We start from the raw sequence: 21,378 nt of genomic DNA, 5'->3' as shown, positions 1-21,378 counted from the left end.
GTCCGAAAGTAGTGTAAAAGATCAAAAATTAAAGCAACTCATAGGTTGAGCAAAAGTAAATGTGATTTGTCCTCTTACTCAAATTTTTTCAGTTATAGCAAACTAATGGAGTTAATGTTATCTCCATTAGTTTGCTAATGGAGATTACATTAACAAAATTTTTTTTTCTTTATTTGTTTTAGCCTAAGTTCACACTCGATTGAAAAATCAAAATTTTTCTTTTGTCTTTGCAAAGCGGTTTTGAAAAGAGCAGAAAAAATCAGTAATTAGTTTATCCATCAATTTATTCACAATTTTGCTGTAAATTTTTACAGTTTTCTTTGAAGGAGGAGCACTTTTTTTGAGTTTTCATAATATCATTAATGTTCCGACTTTTGTAAGAAAAGTAACGGAATATTTGTGCTCGTGGTGGTTTTTTTCTTCATACAAAGTTCGACTTTTTAACTAGCTAATTTTTACGGAACTTTTTATATCATTGAAAAAGTATTCTTGTCTTGAGCTTGAATTTGAAAAGATATTTCAACTGTGATCATTTTTCGTAAAATTATAGGGGTCTATATATTGCCATTTTGGCAGTTTGGGACAATTAGTACGCGATATAAATTGCGCTATTAACGCGTAAGTGGAGATTTAATCCGTCTTAGAAAGTTTTCCAAATTGGTTAAAGGAAGCTGATTGGCCATTTTTGATTTGTTACTGGGAACGAAACTTATCACTTTGTACCTTATATGACGTGTGGGGGGATGATTTTCACAAAAATATCAGATAAAAAATCCATTTTGTTAGTATTACATTTGATTAAAAGGCAGTCAGAACATTCAGGGCTTTGCTTTGATACAAGCAGTCTTATTTGCATATGAGATTGTTTGTATCTGAGCTAATCCTAGGTTGTAATGACTACAATGTAACGTTTCCCAGCTAGTTCTTGACAAATTAAACTGTTGTTCTGACTTCCGAAACCAATAACGGATTATTTGTGCTTGTGGTGTTTTCATACTCCTGTCAAAATTACGTTTTTCAACTAGCCATTTTTAGCAAGAGTTTTTTATCACCTGAAAGCTATTAATGGTTTGAGCTCAAACTTCAGGCGTTATTTTTTTCTTAATCCAATTTTGGATAATTAATGCATAACCGGCAGTTTAATCTGGCTCAGAAGTTGTTCTAAATTGAATTTAGGCACGCGAAATTTTGTAAATATATGCTAATTATATAGCTTTCATATAAATAACCGTGCGGCGAAAATTTCCTTCTACATTTTTCAATTATTTTGAAAATTTCATCGTTTCTACTATGCTAACTAAATTTTTGCTTGCTTTGAATTTCGTAAAGTGGCCAAAATTGCATTTTTAAAAACCTATAACTTTATCAAAGTTTTCGGCGGTTTTTTTTTAAACACAAGGCATCTAAATAATTCCGAATGTAAAAGTTTTTCATCAAAGATGGTGAGCTAACAAACCAAATTTGTCTCGAGTAGAAATGCAAAATGAGATTAAATTTTCCGTCTTTTTTCCGAAAGTCGGAATTATAACTTAGATGGAATTTTTGCGTAACCTTTACAGTTGGCATGCTCACAAATAAACTCTGGTATCAGTCTGGAAGTTCTTAAGCCAGATACTTTTGCAATAAAATTTCAGTGGATTTGAAAGAGCCTTTTACTTAATAGCAAGAAATGAACAAAAGTTTCTTCGGTATTTTCGAAACATTTGGGATTCCTACGCTTTCAAAACTGGCAAGAATAAGGGACAGGAGTTCAGTTTTAAATTGGCCGGCCTTTATTCCAGCAGAAGCTAAGTAGCGTGTATGAGAATAGGGATCGTATCACTATCGTCCGATCTATGACTTAAAGACTTCCGCGGTTGACATGTCGAGTGGTGTGAGCCCGAAAAACTTCCGTAAGCTTCGGAAAAAATTACAGTTTAAGGCCCCGTACACACAGAAATACTATCATTAAGTAGTGTATAGGATCAAGAAATGAAGCCAAATTGATAGCAATTACAAAAAAGTAGTAGTCCATAAAAGTAGTGTAAAAGATCAAAAATTGTACCATATAAGATCAAAAACTGAAGCTAAGTTTGACAGCATATAAAAAAAAACTCATAGATTGAGCAAAAGTAAATGTGATTTTTCCTTTTACTCAGGTTTTTTTAACGAAATTTTGTAAGTTTTTTTTTAAAATTTGTTTTAGCCTGAGTTCACACTCGATTGAGGAATCAAACTTTTTCTTTTGTCACTGGAAACCGTACTTTTGCTCTGCGAGTAGCAGAAAAAGTCAGTAAATAGTTTATTGATCATCTCTACTTTCACATTTTTGCTGTTATCTTTTCAAGTTTGATCCAAAGAGGAGCAATTTTTTAAAATGATTCTTCATAATTTCATTATTATTCCGACTTTCGTAACGACAGCAACGGAAAATTTGTGCGCGTGTTGTTTTTTCTTCAGATAAAATTCGACTTTTTAACCCGATTGTTTTGACCGATCTTTTTTATCATTCAAATAGCATTATTGTCCTGAGTTTCATTTTAAAAAGATTTTTCAACTGTGAATCTTTTTCGTGAAGTTAAGAATGTTTAAAGATTGCCACTGTGGCCAATTTGGGACAAGTAATGAGCGATATATTTCAGGCTTATAACGCGTAAAAAAATTTAAATCCGTCTTAGAGAGTTTTCCAAATTGGTTAAACGAGGCTTATTTGCCATAACTGATTTGTTATTAGGATCAAAATTTATCACTTCGTATTTGATATGACGTGTGGGGTGATAATTTTCACAAAAAAACCTCAGATTACAAAATAAGTTTTAATTTATTTTTATTACATCTAATTTTTTTCAAGTGGTTACAGCTCCTTAGACCTCACAAGTCAGTCGGAACTTTCAAGGCGTCGCTCTGATACGAGCAAATATGTTTCCATTTAAAAACAATTGAATCAGAGCTAATATTTGGTTGTTGCGACTTCAATTTAATGTTTTTAAGCTAGTTTTTGACGAATTATCACTGTTGTTCTGAATTCCGAAACAAATAATAGATTATTTGTGCTCGTGGTGTTTTCGTTACTCCAGTCAAAATTACGTTTTTCAACTAGCCATTTTTGGCAATAGTTTTTTTATCATCTGAAAGCAATTGATGGTTTGAGCTCAAATTTCAGAAGATATTTTATTTCTTCGTCCGATTTTGGATAATTAACTCATGAGCGGCAATTTTTCTTATGATTGTGTATATAAATGCTTAATGTTTAAAATTTATATAAAATACCGTGCGTTGGAAGATTTTAAAAAAATCAAAGTTTTTACAATTTTTTCAAATATTTCGAAAATTTTGTCATTTCTACGTCGCTAACTAAATTTTAGCTTGCACTGATTTTTCTAATTGACCTAAATTGCATTTTTGAAACCCATATTTTTATCAAAGTGATCACAGGTTTTTTTAAGCACAAGGCATCAAAATTGTTCCAAATGTAAAAGTTTTTCATCAAAGATGCTGAGCTAAAAAAAACCATATTTGTCTGGAGAAAAAAGCAAAATGAGAACAAGTTTTCCGTCTTTTCTTCGAAAGTCGCAATTATAACTTAAATGGAAGCTTTGCGTAACGTTTACAGATAGCATGGTCATAAATAAATTCTGGTACCAGTCTGGAAGTTCTTAAAACCAGAAACCATTGCAATGAGATTTCTGTGGATTAGAAACAGAACTTTACTTAACAGCAAGAACGGAACTAAAGTTTCCTCGAAAGTTCTATAACATTTAGGATTCCTACGCTTTCAAAACTGGCAGGAATAAAGGGCAGGAATTCAGTATTAAATTGGCAGACATTTATTTCAGCAGAAGCTAAGTAGCGTGTATGAGGATAAGGTTCCTATCACTATCGCCCGATCTATGAGTTAATAACTTTCGCGGTTGACATATCGAGTTTCGAATGGTGTGAGCCTACAAAACTTCCTTAAATTTCGAAAATATTACAGTTTTAAACCCCTCACACACAAAAATACTATCATTAATCTCCCATACCCCTTCCCTCCAAAAAACAAAACCGTTTTTTTGCACGGCATTTTTACAAAAACTCTGAGCAAACTCACAAGCCAATAGGTCATAGTAAAAAAATAGTCAGTTCTAAGTTCAATTGAAACTTTTACTAAATCGGCGTTTAAAATTATTCTGTTTATTGAAATATTGCCATTTACTTTTTCGTGTCTACATGAAAAGACAGTTCAAATTTAATACCGAAAGGTATGAATTGGGTTTGCGGTTTGACAAAAATGTTTATTGTAAGTGCGTAACTCAGAACAATTTGTCATGTTTTTTGGCTGCGGATTATTCAAAATTTGCATAGCGTAAAGCGTAAATATCTACCACCATTGTAGTGTTAGAACCAGAAAGTATGGGTTTTGCCCAAAACCTCAACTACCTAATATGCATTGGGTCGCTGAATAAAATCAGCGCTCTGAGCTTGAAACGTTTTACTGCGGGTAATATTTCGAGGGTAAAGGAGTGAACAAATTCAGTGTTCCCAAATCTCCTTTCCATTTTAACTGTCCTGGGCAGTTTTCCCTTTTTCAACATGTTGCACTAATGCATGCTATTTTCTTGTAACTTTGAATGCCTGGAAAAATCCAGCGTTAGATCATTCAAATCAATTGCATGTTGCTTTTTTTATAGAAAAACATTGAAATATCATCTTGAAAAAAATGAAATCATGTAATTAATTTTGTGGGCTACAAATGGAGCAAATTCTAGACGACATTCAATATCTCAGAACGGTAAGTTTTCAATTATATTTCACAAGGGTGCCAATTAAAACATTGTTTTTTTTTGTTGCAAAGCCGAGTGAAATAGATCACTCGAATTTCAGTCCAAATATTGTCATGAGTAAATTTAGACATATCAATCACCATCAGACATTTAGCACGAAAATTTTTCTAACTTATGCGCTTCTAAAATAATAATTTAGTAACTTTCAATTCAATAGTTTGAATGTAGATTAAGTTCGTAGTTATAAACAGAGACCGATTTGAGAAAAACGTGGGTTTGTTTCATTTTACAGGGCGACCATCTCACGCTGATTGCCCAAGTGAAAGTCCCCCTAGCAGGTGTGAGTGCGGCAGCGGCTGCTCTTGGAGGGGGAGGGGTGGGTAAGCATGGGGGTAGACTGTCTGTGGCCAGCGGGGCCATGCACGGGGGTCTTTTGGGTGAGCCGGTGCTGGAGTTGATCCGGGTCAGTTTGGCAGCCGATGGATTTGGAACTAATCTCAGTCACCTTGAAAACTTGTCCAACCATGTTAGTACAAAGTTATTTGTGTTTTTTTGTGCTTTTTATTTTGGAGCGAAAAAATTTGTTCTAGATGTTAACATTAGAATTTAAAATTTTTGACACTTAAGACAAATTTATTGAGAAATGCGGGTGTAAGAGTTTAAATATGAAATCTCACTGCTTGTTTTATACCGTGTTTAGTTCTAGATTTTTCATACTTTTCAGAAAACCAATCGTTTATTCTTTCTTTTTTTTCTTATCGAATGAAATTTAATTCATATTTCGGCCCAATAGTAGATCAATTTTGCGGATTTTCAGGATGTTCCGGGCGATATTGTTTCGAGTACTTTCCTGTGTGAGAATGCACTGTCCAAGAAGGCTCTTCAGGAACAGCTAATAATGGACTCTTCTGCAAAGACACTCGCCAACACCACTGGGGTCAGTACTATTTCAATCATGAAGATTTTGATTGATATTTCCATTTCAATCATGAAGATGGCTAACTTTTTTATATACCATTACGCAAATGTTCTTCTATTTTTCTGCTTCCGGCAAAAATATTCGACAAATTCAAATTTAAGGCTGTATCACACACACTAATTCTTCGTATTCACGGTTTTTCCGAGTTGGAACTCGATATTCACATATTGTAACATCGAGCTTTGGCAGGGATACCAGAATTCAGCGTCGGCACAAAACGCTAGAATATTACTAGTTTTTTGCAGTGTTTTTTCTTGCGAGTTAATCGTGTTTCGCAGATTCGCTTAGTTATAGTGCAACTTTAATCGTTTGGCCGAATACTATACCGATTAATCAGACAATTAATTGTCAAGTCTGACAGGGCCTTCAGTTCAAATTAGTTTTCATGGTTTAAAAGAGCACAGGTTTCTTACAATCACTCTACTGCAAAATTTTTCCTTCTAATTTTTCTTACTAGATACTATAAGGACTGTCAACGAAACGCGTTAGCCCAAAAAATTTTATAAAAATCTATGAAAAAATACTATTTAAAAAAGTTGCTTAATGATAATCATTGATTTAAAGGATCTTTGTTATACAGAGCGGGTACAAAACTTTGCTTTATGGGCACGCGGTGTGCTTCAAACATGTGCAGAGCGAGAAGTACTTGGCATGCATGGCTTCGTCGCCCTCCTCCGACAAGTTGGCATTCGAGATCGGACTGGTCGAAAACACGAGTGAGAACCTTAATACAGTTCATTTAATGTATTTTGTGATAGGGTTAGAAAATGGACAAGACTTTTGAGAGTCATTCTTGCACAAAAAACAACGTTCTTTGAGTCATTCTTGTTCGCAAATTTTTCTGTTAGATTGATAATAATTAATACTGATAGATTTTGTGTATATACTACAGTATTTCAAGGATCTAAGTAAAATTTTTGCTTCATAAGCTCATAAATTTCAGTTTCGTCTCATATGTCTAAATGATAACTCAATCCGAGGAATGACTCAACTGAGGAATGACTCTGCAAAATGACTTCGTAGGTCCTCGGAGACCTATGAAAGGAACCAAAATGTGTGACTAGTCACGATAAAAGAAAGTTCAGCAATAGCTTGTCTACTCCTTGCGAAAGGCTAGAAAAGTCTCTTGCATTGTACTAATAAGTTGTTTTTTTTTAATGTTTTTTAGTTGAGCGCGCGTGGTGGATCATAGAACCCTCCAACAAACAGAGGTCAGAGGGGGACAAGGTGAAGATCGGAGACGAGGTCATCCTCATCAGCGTATCTTCCGAGCGGTACATGCACGCGGCAATCTCCATCTTCTGTCCACTGGCTTCCTTCCAGCCCTCCTGCTGGGCCATGGGGATAGTGAAGAGAGGGGATGTGGAAGGGACTACAATGGGATTCATCAAAGGGGGAGACACTATCCGACTGCAGAAGGGATTCGACGAGTGTCTGTCCGTAGTCGGGATCAAACAGAGAAGCAACACTGCCAACTCCTCGTTAGTCTCCTTGCATCCACAGATGCAAAAATATTTTGTGCCGATTGTTTTCCACAAAAATAGACTCTGGTCATATTAAGTTGTTTGCTTTGACTCACCCATATCACCCATTACAACTCCACCCACTATAGCACCACCAGAAATGATTGACTTAAGAATAAATTACACTGGGTTACACTTTTTGGGGTGTCCGGTATGCGAAAAAGTCACAAAAAATTACCAGCATCTCAACTCAATTGTCTCTTTGATTGAACAAAACTTCCAATAATTATATGCTGTTCCAGACCCCTGACGTATGAATTTGACGATGGCAGATGGGAGGGAAGATCCCTGTGGAGGATTGAGTTTGTCAGATCCAAGTGAGTAAACTAATCATAATAATTTTAAAAGTAAAATGTTCACCTTGAGCGTCCTCAAGATCATTGAAAAAAGTTTCAAAATAGTCTGACTCAGTTTGTTAGCATTGATTTGATTTTTTTATATAAGATTTTTCATATTTTTTTTGTGCAGATATCAAGGGCTGATTTGAGCTTGAACAGCTGATAAACAGGCTACTCTGATTTGCTCTTTAGTGATTTGCTTACTCCGTGGTCAAAATATGTCCCATTTTTGATCTCTTTTTTTTCCATGGAGGATGCTGAATGAGTCTTTTTTTTCAAATAACGAGCTTAGTGAGCTCAATATTCAGCAAAAGGAGCTGAACGAGCCCAATTTCCCGAAAGATGGGACCAATTTTTTTGGTATTTGTTTTTCCAGATCGAGACTGAATCTGCTCAATTTATCAAAAAGGGCTGAATGAGCTCAGTTCTTAGTAAAAGGAGCTGATTGAGCACAATTTTTAGCAAAATGAGCTAAATGTTTCAGTTTCCAAATTTTAGTTTAAATGGATCAAAACAAACAGTAACGCTATAGATGGGTAGAACAGAGGTGGTTCTTGGGTATTCAAGGAATCTGTTCGAGTCCCTCGAGAACAAAAATTGTTTTTGTACAAAAAAGCTCAATGAGCGCAACTTTTGGTCATTGATTTGTCATGAAAAGGAATGATTGAGCCCATTTTTCCGCGATAAAAAGGAGACGGACCAATCGTACTAAAAACTGAGCTGATTCGGCCCCTTTCCATGGAAAATTTTAAGCAAAGTTATCAACCCAGTCAATTTTAATTTTTAGGATCTGATTTAGGATCAGTAGCTGTGCCATAGGTCAAAAGATCACATATACTAGGTTTCACATAGGTTTCTCACTTAATTACGAACTATTGAAAACAAAATCCTCGCCAAACATAATCTGGAAAATTTTCAGAATGGCTTTACTTTCTTTGATTTTTTTTTGTTAATTTATTGAATGCCATCATAATTTTTAATTTTTTGACGTGCTCATATTGAAAAGCTATGCAAGAACTTCGATGGCCTAAAATTGCCTCAGCGCAGAAAGAATTACAAAATTGTCCACATTTAGATAATTGCTTAATTTCGATTTGATTCGAGTAAACTCATTGAAAATCGAGTAAATTTTTTTGTATTATTTGTCATGAAAATTAAAATGTTTTGAAATAAGCCAGTTTTCCTGCTCTGCATTTTCTGTGTACTTATAATAGTAAACATTTTTGTTTAGTAAGAATTTATATATTTTTTGTTTTTCTTCCAAGCTTTTTTTAATTTTTAGGCATCCAAAAATAAGAAATAACCAGAAATGAAAATTTTTTTTTGAAGAAATATCCAAAAAAAGTTTCGTCTAAAAGTGTTAACGCATCCTTAAATTTGATGTTTTTTGCAGCACAATTAGTTCAATTTATTTGAACAAGCAAGTAAAATGTATCGTTTCACCACAGCATGATCACTTTCAAGCGCCATCCATTCTTTGAAAAGCGCAAGTTTATTATGAGCATTTTTTTAAAGCTTAATGTTGAGGAGCTTGAAAATTGACATCTATTCCAATATGCAATTATCCTCTGCTTCAATTATTGCGCAGATTTTCTCGAAAGAACGATCAATACAGATGTTTGAAGTGGATAGTTCCAGTGGGCATGCTATGCTGTATTGAACTACTGGTATGAAAATGCGAATGGAACTACTGATTTTTTGATCTGGTCTAATTTAAGCAAATGCGGATTATCACTCAAGCAAGCTCCAAACAAATAAAGCAATAATTTTTGAATTTTTTTCATTTGTCATTGTGGTTTGTGTTTGTGTTTACGACCGGTTCTTTTGAAGAGAATGGCATAAAGAATGCTTGCTAGTTGTATGGTTTTTGTTTCGACTTTCGTAACAAAAGTAACGGAATATTTGTGCTCGGGGTGTGTTTTTTTTCTTCAAACAAGTTTCGTCTTTTTATCTTGCAATTTTTGATGGAAACAATTGTTCTCTCGAGCTTAAATTTGAAAAAATTTCTCGCCTGTGATCATTTTTCAAAAAATTATGGAGGTTTAAAGATTGCCATTTTAGCCAATTTGGGACAATTAACGCGCGATATATTTCGCACTACTAACGCGTTAGCGGAGAATTAATCAGTCTTAGAAATCGTTTCAAATTGGTTCAAGGAAGCTTGTATGCCACAATTGATATGTTAATAGGAGCAAGGTGTATCATTTAGTACTTAATATGACGTGTGGGGGAATGTTTTTACAAAAAATCTCATATTTTATTACATTTAAATTTTTGATGTTATTACTGCTCCTTAAACTTTAAAAGGCAGTTGGAACATTCAGGGCCTCGCCCTAATACGGGCAGTCTTGTTGACTTACAGTACGTTTTTTTGCTGTAGTTTAAGTTTTGCATCATCGATCAGCAATTTATCAATCGCTTGTTGCATTGTTATTTAGATTTGAACAAAAATCTTGAAACATGAAATCAAGAAATCGGATAGCAAATGTTGCTGCAACATAATTTTTCCGACTTTCCGGGAAAGTGGAATACTAATGCTCGCTGTATTTTTTTTTATTCAGTCCTTTTCACCGATCGAAATCATAATTTTCAATAAATATTTTTTATACCCCATTGAAGTTATCGACTTCGCGAGTTCAATTGTAAAAAGATATTTCACCTCCGATTATTTTTTTCAAAGTTCTGGGGGTTTAAAAATTGCCAAGTCATGTTCTGGACTAAATTATGCGCGCTTTGAAGAGTTTATTCATAATGCTGAGAGCGTAACGCGAATTATTTATGCGTTGCGAATTGTCCCGGACAACAAAATCGTTCCAAAGTTGATGGAGGCTAGTTTATTGGTTGTAATAAGTTCGGACGACTCAAAATTTTACACTTTGATAATGTTCAAAGCGTGTAGGTTTTCAGTATTTTCTTTTCCCAAAAATTGTTCGATATGACTTAAGGGACAGTCGGAACATTCAGGGCTTTGCCCTGCTATACGAGCAGTCTTGTTACTGAATTATATTCGTCCTTCTAATTTACGTGTTTTTGAAAGAAAAGAAAAGTTTAGTACTTTCTTATAGAATTAAAAGAATGAGAACATCCAAAAATTGCAAACTAAACTCTCATAAATGCATGTACACAACTAAAATTTTTGGGATCATTTTTGTCCTGAATAAGGACTATCAGTATTTTTCGAGATTTATGATTTATCGATTACCACCAAATTCTGAAAATCGCAAATGGATGTTCTTTTGATTCTTATTTTTTCATAGTTTTTTCATTATTCAAATGCTGAATATCAGAATTGAATTTTCCAGAATTTGTTTGAAAAAAACTATTATAGAATTAATGTCGTTGTAATCTGAGCCGCATACTTTTCGTAGGTGAATTTTCATGGGTTTTGACTAAATGTAAGAGTTTGGTGAGGACCAAGTTCTTGAATGTCGAATAAATTATCTCAAGAACTTGCACTCTGAGTATCTTGCACTCTTAGTTGTGCAAAAAGTTGATCTATTAATTGAATCTAGAACTAATGTTAGTACACGAATTTGCTTATCGACCGTCACAGATGTTTACAAGCACAGTTGTTTACCAGAGTTAAAAGTAAGGAGGAATAGAGGACGGAGGAGAACCAACTCTAATAACTGATTCATAAGATTAGAATCAGTGACTCCTGCAAAAGAGTTGTCAAGCTTGTAGAGGTCACGGAAACTTACCAAGTCAAGTCAAATTTTGGTTTGTTGCAGGTGGAATGCGACTTGTCTGCAGTGGGGACAGCCAATCAGAGTTCGCCACGTGGTGTCTGGCAGGTACTTGCACGTGAGGGAGAACAACTCTCTCGCTCTCTGCGAAGCCACAAATGCATCCTGCTCTTCCACTCTATTCGCTCTCTACAGCACCAAGGTCAGACTAGAGGTCAAAGGTAATAGATCAAAGATCAAAATTCAAAAGTCAAGGTGTGTAACTTCAGACAACATTATGGATACATTCACGACAAGATGCCTTTAAAAGGTCCCTCATCCTTCTAAAGTAAATAAAAGCCTCAACCCCCCTCTTCCCCGAATTTGCGTCGAAATAACCCGTGTTTTGTTCTTCAGGAGGACGAGGAAGTAAATTGGGATCTGACGCAGGAACCGAATCAGGGTCAGCCATGTATCAAGTACAACGAGCACCCAATCTTCATCAAACACGTCAACTCACAATCATGGCTCTCATATTCGGTCATCGACAGCAAGGTAATGGTTTGACATTTCAAAGACCATGTCAGCAATACTCAAATTGCCCCCCCCCCCCCCACCTTCACAACATCCTGGTGAACTTTTTTCATCGCTGGAGCAAGTGAATTGTAGATATTATACTAAGAAGAAGCAATAATTTACTTGTAACAATTTAATATTATTATGTTTGATATGACTTTTCTTGTAATGTTGTCTGCAATCTTCGTCCATTTAATGACGATAGAAATTTGCGATGAACCTCATCGGGCGGAACTATGACTACTGGCAAGAGAACCATTACTTTGTCAACATTTTTGCACGGAGAAAATCTGCTAAAACTTGGGGAAAATTTTGCTTTAAAAAATTGTAGAAAAAAAATTAATTACTAAGATGATAAGCTAGATTTCAAGACATTTTTTTGGAAATGAAAAATTCTCCGACGTGTTCCGAGTAATTTTTGGCAACTGCGTATTAATTGCACAAATTCCCTTGAGTTTTATGGCTATTTATATGAGTATGGGTGTTAATTTTAGGTGCCAGGGAAGATGAGTGGCAAACGGGTGGTGCTGCTGCCGGATGGGCACACAGACGACGCCTTCGTAGTCCGAGTGAGTCAGTACCAGGAGGGCATGGCCTCCAGATTCATTATGAAGGCCCTCAAGTTCTTCAACCGCTTCATTGTGTAAGAATGGTCCAATAGATTGCAATAAGTGCACAAAAAACAACACAGCTAGTGTGACTAAAAACAAAAATCGAAGTCTTCTGCAACTCATGCAATTGACACGCATCGACACGCAATTGTGTGTAGATAACATTAAATTATGGCTACCCAAATTAGATCAAGCTTAAATTTGATTCAGTATTACCAAACTAAATAGCTGATAATAAGAGGGCTTACATATGCCTAATTATGGTAGTAATTTTTTTTATAAAGTGTGGGTAATCGTATAAATTTGCCCTGTGTAACCAAGTTTGGACAGGTTATTGAAACTATGTTTTCTAATTGCTTTCTGAAAAATTCATCGATATAAAAATCATACTAAAATGTTTTCGGGTGTTTCCATTACATTAGAAATAAATTAGACAAAATAAGAAATAATGAGAAACTTGGGAAAAAACCCAGATTGCCCAGAAAAAATAAAAGCTAAAAATTACCGGTTGAAACTAATTAGTTCTTAGTTTTTAAAGATTGCTACCAATTTTTTAAATTTGGGAGCAAAATTGTAAACTATTGAGGGGAGAATTTTAACAATAATAAAGTGTTTCGATGCTAATTTTTTTTTCAGGAACAGCTTTTGCTATACTTCTTTTGATTGACAATTTCTGTCGCATTTTTTTAGTAATCCTTTTTGTAATGCTTCTGATTGGTTTTCAATCCTTATCACGTTTCACAGAATTAATATTCACATAGACTTTATATTGTCTTCCAGTTCGGTTGTATCAATCGATATCTTTACGAGGACTCCAAGTTGTAGAGTTGGCTGAACAAAAGTTTCATAAGTCTATGGAATAACCCACCGTTCTTACTTGTTTTTTCCCTGAATAAGTAATCGAGTTTTCAAATTTAGTTTCTCATCTAAAATTCGTCAAACATATTTTAAAGCTTACAGGTTATCTAAACTTTTGCTATCAATTTTTATATCAGAAGGTAATTCGACAATTGATTTTAAACCAAAATCTTTGCTTCAGGTTTTCATTGTTTAGCGTTATTTTTGCTTGCTAACTAAAAAATAGTTTGTCCAAGAAATCTTGGTGATCTGCTTTTTAAAGAGATTTAAAGATCATTCTTGTGGGACACTAATCAGAACATTTTCAATTTTAGATTTATTTCTGGAGGTGTATTCAAATTGTATTTTGTATAACGAATGCGATTTCAATCAAATAAATAGAAATCTCCAACTATTATTTCTGTGTTGACGAAATCTGTGCAGTCATGTCTTCGTGTTGTTTAGTGCCCTGAAGTCTCTAACGCCTGTAGATTCTGACGCCGAGATCTGGAGCATCTGTTCGGTGGACGTAGTCATCACTCTCATCGAAGACCTCATCGCGTATTTCGCCCCACCAGACGAAGAAGCCGGTTAGTCATTGCCCATTTTTGGAACACATTATATGGATCCACTTAGCAATCCCCCCCCCCTATGGTACCTACTTAAGAATCTCCACCCCTATAAATCAATACAATAAATTAGCACTGAGCTTTCTATTGAGAATTCTAATTTAGCTGCATTCTGATTGGTCGAAAAGTCGACCATTTTGATCTTCTTAACAATCTCCCCCCTTTCTTGAAAGGGGTGGGGATTGTTAAGTAGATCCCATTACATTTATGTGTGCATTTAAGCAACAGTTTCATTTTGGAGTTCAAGAATAAGAAGAAAAACTAGTTGCCCTAGAATTGATTAATTCCCTCCGACTCTTTACCATAGCTAATTTTTTATGAATGCGAAAAAAGCAAAATTTCATCGAAATTTTTTGTTCATTTCTCTAATTTGATTCCATAATCAAACTTTTATCTATATTTTTGGTTGCCAATCTTCAGGTAGTTTAATTTCAAATTATCCCGGCTGAATTTTGGGGTATACTATTATCCTGAATTTGTGTCGCAATAAAAATCATTAGAATATTGTACACTGCGAGATCATTGGGCTCTGATCATTAAAAATTGATAAATTGATGGGCAAATTTTGGGAAACTTTTGAGTTTCAGATCATGAGGAAAAACACACGAGCGCGAAGAACTTGAAGCTACGGCAGGATCTGTTCCAATCAGAGGTAACAAATACATCGAATGAAATGTTTTTGCTATTTTAAAAAAAATTTATCGCCATATGGTACATGTAAATGGAGGAATACTTCATGAAGGAGATTTTAATGAAGGTCTCTGAAGAACTAATTCAACGGTTAAGCCTTTGTGAAAATTGTACCCGGCAACAATTTTCAAGGACGGGGAATAGTTATTAGGATTTTTTTGAAAACCCTTTTTCTTCGTACAAAAGAATTCTCGATATATTGAAATCAGGCAAACGTCCCGCAACATATTAAAAATTCTTTCCCTCACAGCTTTTCAACACTTTCAAGAAAATGTTTGATTATACAAATGTAAAATCTTTTGTATAACCTTTCTTTTTGTACAGACTGTTTCTTGAAAACTCATTATTATGATCAATTTAGCTGCAATCTTTATTATTAATTAACTGCAATTACTATTCAAATAATTTGTGCTACTTCTGTAAACTCTTGAATGAAATCGTTTTTACTATGATTATTTGTGTAGGGATTCATTCTGGTGATTCGAGAGATGGTCGACTGTCTGAAGGAGTACAAGGAACATTTCTCGGCCGCAGTGGGACTGGGGGCAGGACCAGGGGGCGGAAACTCTCCAGGGGACGAGATTGGGGGGTCGGCTCAGCCGGCTCAGATAGGCAGCGAAGAATTGGAACAGTTCGATGAGATCTCCAGTCTACTATTTGAGCTTTTGGGTAAGTTATGCGAACCAATTCTCTTTCAAAAAATCAAGAGTCTAATAAAAACCTACACTGCCAAATCTGTCTCCCATCTGCCAGCCAAGATTAGCTATCTTCCTGAACTCCCGGTAATGCAATCAGTCTTTTCAATTTCGCCCCTTGGAAAATTGTTTTATAGCCAGTTATGCTAAAATGAAGTGATTTATTTTGATAGCGTTTATTGAATCGAGCATTAAAAAACCAAGTTTCCAAAAAAAATTAAGATATTTTTTAATGGCATACTTTTTTAGCCTCTCTGATCCGAGGCAACCGAGTGAACTGCAGCAAGTTTTCGGAGCCAGCTAGTCTGGATTGGCTGATGAGTTTTCATAATATCATTAATGTTCCGACTTTTGTAACAAAAGTAACGGAATATTTGTGCTCGTGGTGGTTTTTTTCTTCATACAAAGTTCGACTTTTTAACTAGCTAATTTTTACGGAACTTTTTATATCATTGAAAAAGTATTCTTGTCTTGAGCTTGAATTTGAAAAGATATTTCAACTGTGATCATTTTTCGTAAAATTATAGGGGTCTATATATTGCCATTTTGGCAGTTTGGGACAATTAGTACGCGATATAAATTGCGCTATTAACGCGTAAGTGGAGATATAATCCGTCTTAGAAAGTTTTCCAAATTGGTTAAAGGAAGCTGATTGGCCATTTTTGATTTGTTACTGGGAGCGAAACTTATCACTTTGTACCTTATATGACGTGTGGGGGGATGATTTTCACAAAAATATCAGATAAAAAATCCATTTTGTTAGTATTACATTTGATTAAAAGGCAGTCAGAACATTCAGGGCTTTGCTTTGATACAAGCAGTCTTATTTGCATATAAGATTGTTTGTATCTGAGCTAATCCTAGGTTGTAATGACTACAATGTAACGTTTCCCAGCTAGTTTTTGACAAATTAAACTGTTGTTCTGACTTCCGAAACCAATAACGGATTATTTGTGCTTGTGGTGTTTTCATACTCCTGTCAAAATTACGTTTTTCAACTAGCCATTTTTAGCAAGAGTTTTTTATCATCTGAAAGCTATTAATGGTTTGAGCTCAAACTTCAGGCGTTATTTTTTTCTTAATCCAATTTTGGATAATTAATGCATAACCGGCAGTTTAATCTGGCTCAGAAGTTGTTCTAAATTGAATTTAGGCACGCGAAATTTTCTTAGGATTTTGTAAATATATGCTAATTATATAGCTTTCATATAAATAACCGTGCGGCGAAAATTTCCTTCTACATTTTTCAATTATTTCGAAAATTTCATCGTTTCTACTATGCTAACTAAATTTTTGCTTGCTTTGAATTTCGTAAAGTGGCCAAAATTGCATTTTTAAAAACCTATAACTTTATCAAAGTTTTCGGCGGTTTTTTTTTAAACACAAGGCATCTAAATAATTCCGAATGTAAAAGTTTTTCATCAAAGATGGTGAGCTAACAAACCAAATTTGTCTCGAGTAGAAATGCAAAATGAGATTAAATTTTCCGTCTTTTTTCCGAAAGTCGGAATTATAACTTAGATGGAATTTTTGCGTAACCTTTACAGTTGGCATGCTCACAAATAAACTCTGGTATCAGTCTGGAAGTTCTTAAGCCAGATACTTTTGCAATAAAATTTCAGTGGATTTGAAAGAGCCTTTTACTTAATAGCAAGAAATGAACAAAAGTTTCTTCGGTATTTTCGAAACATTTGGGATTCCTACGCTTTCAAAACTGGCAAGAATAAGGGACAGGAGTTCAGTTTTAAATTGGCCGGCCTTTATTCCAGCAGAAGCTAAGTAGCGTGTATGAGAATAGGGATCGTATCACTATCGTCCGATCTATGACTTAAAGACTTCCGCGGTTGACATGTCGAGTGGTGTGAGCCCGAAAAACTTCCGTAAGCTTCGGAAAAAATTACAGTTTAAGGCCCCGTACACACAGAAATACTATCATTAAGTAGTGTATAGGATCAAGAAATGAAGCCAAATTGATAGCAATTACAAAAAAGTAGTAGTCCATAAAAGTAGTGTAAAAGATCAAAAATTGTAACATATAAGATCAAAAACTGAAGTTAAGTTTGACAGCATATACAAAAAAACTCATAGATTGAGCAAACGTAAATGTGATTTTTCCTTTTACTCAGGTTTTTTTAACGAAATTTTGTAAGTTTTTTTTTAAAATTTGTTTTAGCCTGAGTTCACACTCGATTGAGGAATCAAACTTTTTCTTTTGTCACTGGAAACCGTACTTTTGCTCTGCGAGTAGCAGAAAAAGTCAGTAAATAGTTTATTGATCATCTCTACTTTCACATTTTTGCTGTTATCTTTTCAAGTTTGATCCAAAGAGGAGCAATTTTTTAAAATGATTCTTCATAATTTCATTATTATTCCGACTTTCGTAACGACAGCAACAGAAAGTTTGTGCGCGTGTTGTTTTTTCTTCAGATAAAATTCGACTTTTTAACCCGATTGTTTTGACCGATCTTTTTTATCATTCAAATAGCATTATTGTCCTGAGTTTCATTTTAAAAAGATTTTTCAACTGTGAATCTTTTTCGTGAAGTTAAGAATGTTTAAAGATTGCCACTGTGGCCAATTTGGGACAAGTAATGCGCGATATATTTCAGGCTTATAACGCGTAAAAAAATTTAAATCCGTCTTAGAGAGTTTTCCAAATTGGTTAAACGAGGCTTATTTGCCATAACTGATTTGTTATTAGGATCAAAATTTATCACTTCGTATTTGATATGACGTGTGGGGTGATAATTTTCACAAAAAAACCTCAGATTACAAAATAAGTTTTAATTTATTTTTATTACATCTAATTTTTTTCAAGTGGTTACAGCTCCTTAGACCTCACAAGTCAGTCGGAACTTTCAAGGCGTCGCTCTGATACGAGCAAATATGTTTCCATTTAAAAACAATTGAATCAGAGCTAATATTTGGTTGTTGCGACTTCAATTTAATGTTTTTAAGCTAATTTTTGACGAATTATCACTGTTGTTCTGAATTCCGAAACAAATAATAGATTATTTGTGCTCGTGGTGTTTTCGTTACTCCAGTCAAAATTACGTTTTTCAACTAGCCATTTTTGGCAATAGTTTTTTTATCATCTGAAAGCAATTGATGGTTTGAGCTCAAATTTCAGAAGATATTTTATTTCTTCGTCCGATTTTGGATAATTAACTCATGAGCGGCAATTTTTCTTATGATTGTGTATATAAATGCTTAATGTTTAAAATTTATATAAAATACCGTGCGTTGGAAGATTTTAAAAAAATCAAAGTTTTTACAATTTTTTCAAATATTTCGAAAATTTTGTCATTTCTACGTCGCTAACTAAATTTTAGCTTGCACTGATTTTTCTAATTGACCTAAATTGCATTTTTGAAACCCATATTTTTATCAAAGTGATCACAGGTTTTTTTAAGCACAAGGCATCAAAATTGTTCCAAATGTAAAAGTTTTTCATCAAAGATGCTGAGCTAAAAAAAACCATATTTGTCTGGAGAAAAAAGCAAAATGAGAACAAGTTTTCCGTCTTTTCTTCGAAAGTCGCAATTATAACTTAAATGGAAGCTTTGCGTAACGTTTACAGATAGCATGGTCATAAATAAATTCTGGTACCAGTCTGGAAGTTCTTAAAACCAGAAACCATTGCAATGAGATTTCTGTGGATTAGAAACAGAACTTTACTTAACAGCAAGAACGGAACTAAAGTTTCCTCGAAAGTTCTATAACATTTAGGATTCCTACGCTTTCAAAACTGGCAGGAATAAAGGGCAGGAATTCAGTATTAAATTGGCAGACATTTATTTCAGCAGAAGCTAAGTAGCGTGTATGAGGATAAGGTTCCTATCACTATCGCCCGATCTATGAGTTAATAACTTTCGCGGTTGACATATCGAGTTTCGAATGGTGTGAGCCTACAAAACTTCCTTAAATTTCGAAAATATTACAGTTTTAAACCCCTCACACACAAAAATACTATCATTAATCTCCCATACCCCTTCCCTCCAAAAAACAAAACCGTTTTTTGCACGGCATTTTTACAAAAACTCTGAGCAAACTCACAAGCCAATAGGTCATAGTAAAAAAATAGTCAGTTCTAAGTTCAATTGAAACTTTTACTAAATCGGCGCTTAAAATTATTCTGTTTATTGAAATATTGCCATTTACTTTTTCGTGTCTACATGAAAAGACAGTTCAAATTTAATACCGAAAGGTATGAATTGGATTTGCGGTTTGACAAAAATGTTTATTGTAAGCGCAATTTGTCATGTTTTTTGGCATAGCGTTAAGACTATATTTGTACCATTGCAGTGTTAAATCCAGAATAAGTGCGTTTTGCCCAAAACCTCAACTACCTAATATGCATTGGGTCGCTGAATAAAATCAGCGCTCTGAGCTTGAAACGTTTTACTGTGGGTAATATTTCGAGGGTAAAGGAGTGAACAAATTCAGTGTTCCCAAATCTCCTTTCCATTTTAACTGTCCTTGGCGGTTTTCCCTTTTTCAATATGTTGCACTAATGCATGCTATTTTCTTGTAACTTTGAATGCCTGGAAAAATCCAGCGTTAGATCATTCAAATCAATTGCATGTTGCTTTTTTTATAGAAAAACATTGAAATATCATCTTGAAAAAAATGAGTTCATGTAATTAATTTTGTGGGCTACAAATGGAGCAAATTCTAGACGACATTCAATATCTCAGAACGGTAAGTTTTCAATTATATTTCACAAGGGTGCCAATTAAAACATTGTTTTTTTTTGTTGCAAAGCCGAGTGAAATAGATCACTCGAAGTTCAGTCCAAGTATTGTCATGAGTAAATTTAGACATATCAATCACCATCAGACATTTAGCACGAAAATTTTTCTAACTTATGCGCTTCTAAAATAATAATTTAGTAACTTTCAATTCAATAGTTTGAATGTAGATTAAGTTCCTAGTTATAAACAGAGACCGATTTGAGAAAAACGTGGGTTTGTTTCATTTTACAGGGCGATCATCTCACCCTGATTGCCCAAGTGAAAGTCCCCCTAGCAGGTGTGAGCGCGGCAGCGGCTGCTCTAGGAGGGGGAGGGGTGGGTAAGCATGGGGGTAGACTGTCTGTGGCCAGCGGGGCCATGCACGGGGGTCTTTTGGGTGAGCCGGTGCTGGAGTTAATCCGGGTCAGTTTGGCAGCCGATGGATTTGGAACTAATCTCAGTCACCTTGAAAACCTGTCCAACCATGTTAGTACAAAGTTATTTGTGTTTTTTTGTGCTTTTTATTTTGGAGCGAAAAAATTTGTTCTAGATGTTAACATTAGAATTTAAAATTTTTGACACTTAAAACAACTTTATTGAGAAATGCGGGTGTAAGAGTTTAAATATGAAATCTCACTGCTTGTTTTATACCGTGTTTAGTTCTAGATTTTTCATAGTTTTCAGAAAACCAATTGTTTATGCTTGCTTTTTTTCTTATCGAATGAAATTTCATTCATATTTCTGCCCAAAAATCGATCAACTCTGCGGTTTTTTCAGGATGTTCCGGGCGATATTGTTTCGAGTACTTTCCTGTGTGAGAATGCACTGTCCAAGAAGTCTCTTCAGGAACAGCTAATAATGGACTCTTCTGCAAAGACACTCGCCAACACCACTGGGGTCAGTACTATTTCAATCATGAAGATTTTGATTGATATTTCCATTTCAATCATGAAGATGGCTAACTTTTTTATATACCATTACGCAACTGTTCTTCTATTTTTCTGCTTCCGGCAAAAATACTCGACAAATTCAAATTTAAGGCTGTATCACACACACTAATTCTTCGTATTCACGGTTTTTCCGAGTTGGAACTCGATATTCACATATTGTAACATCGAGCTTTGGCAGGGATACCAGAATTCAGCGTCGGCACAAAACGCTAGAATATTACTAGTTTTTTGCAGTGTTTTTTCTTGCGAGTTAATCGTGTTTCGCAGATTCGCTTAGTTATAGTGCAACTTTAATCGTTTGGCCGAATACTATACCGATTAATCAGACAATTAATTGTCAAGTCTGACAGGGCCTTCAGTTCAAATTAGTTTTCATGGTTTAAAAGAGCACAGGTTTCTTACAATCACTC

General features: G+C 34.7%; 1 protein-coding gene across 1 annotated transcript in view; it reads left to right on the top strand.

Moving 5' to 3' along the window:
* Positions 1-4,470: 4,470 nt before the first annotated feature.
* Positions 4,471-21,378, top strand: part of LOC134841087 (ryanodine receptor 2-like) — a 168,306-nt gene continuing 151,398 nt past the window's right edge. The window contains exons 1-15 of the mRNA XM_063856871.1: positions 4,471-4,750; positions 5,035-5,268; positions 5,560-5,679; positions 6,302-6,437; positions 6,890-7,202; positions 7,487-7,561; positions 11,314-11,470; positions 11,665-11,802; positions 12,318-12,466; positions 13,737-13,861; positions 14,488-14,552; positions 15,055-15,259; positions 15,535-15,647; positions 20,271-20,504; positions 20,796-20,915. Coding sequence (XP_063712941.1) covers positions 4,712-4,750; positions 5,035-5,268; positions 5,560-5,679; positions 6,302-6,437; positions 6,890-7,202; positions 7,487-7,561; positions 11,314-11,470; positions 11,665-11,802; positions 12,318-12,466; positions 13,737-13,861; positions 14,488-14,552; positions 15,055-15,259; positions 15,535-15,647; positions 20,271-20,504; positions 20,796-20,915 — 2,223 coding nt within the window. The 5' untranslated portion in view covers positions 4,471-4,711. The remainder of the gene's footprint in view (positions 4,751-5,034; positions 5,269-5,559; positions 5,680-6,301; positions 6,438-6,889; positions 7,203-7,486; positions 7,562-11,313; positions 11,471-11,664; positions 11,803-12,317; positions 12,467-13,736; positions 13,862-14,487; positions 14,553-15,054; positions 15,260-15,534; positions 15,648-20,270; positions 20,505-20,795; positions 20,916-21,378) is intronic.

This window comes from Symsagittifera roscoffensis, chromosome 1, assembly GCF_963678635.1.
Source record: "Symsagittifera roscoffensis chromosome 1, txSymRosc1.1, whole genome shotgun sequence".
Classification (NCBI taxonomy): domain Eukaryota; kingdom Metazoa; phylum Xenacoelomorpha; order Acoela; family Convolutidae; genus Symsagittifera; species Symsagittifera roscoffensis.
The sequence above is the reverse complement of the archived record's forward strand: the minus strand, read 5'-3'. Positions and strand labels throughout refer to the sequence as shown.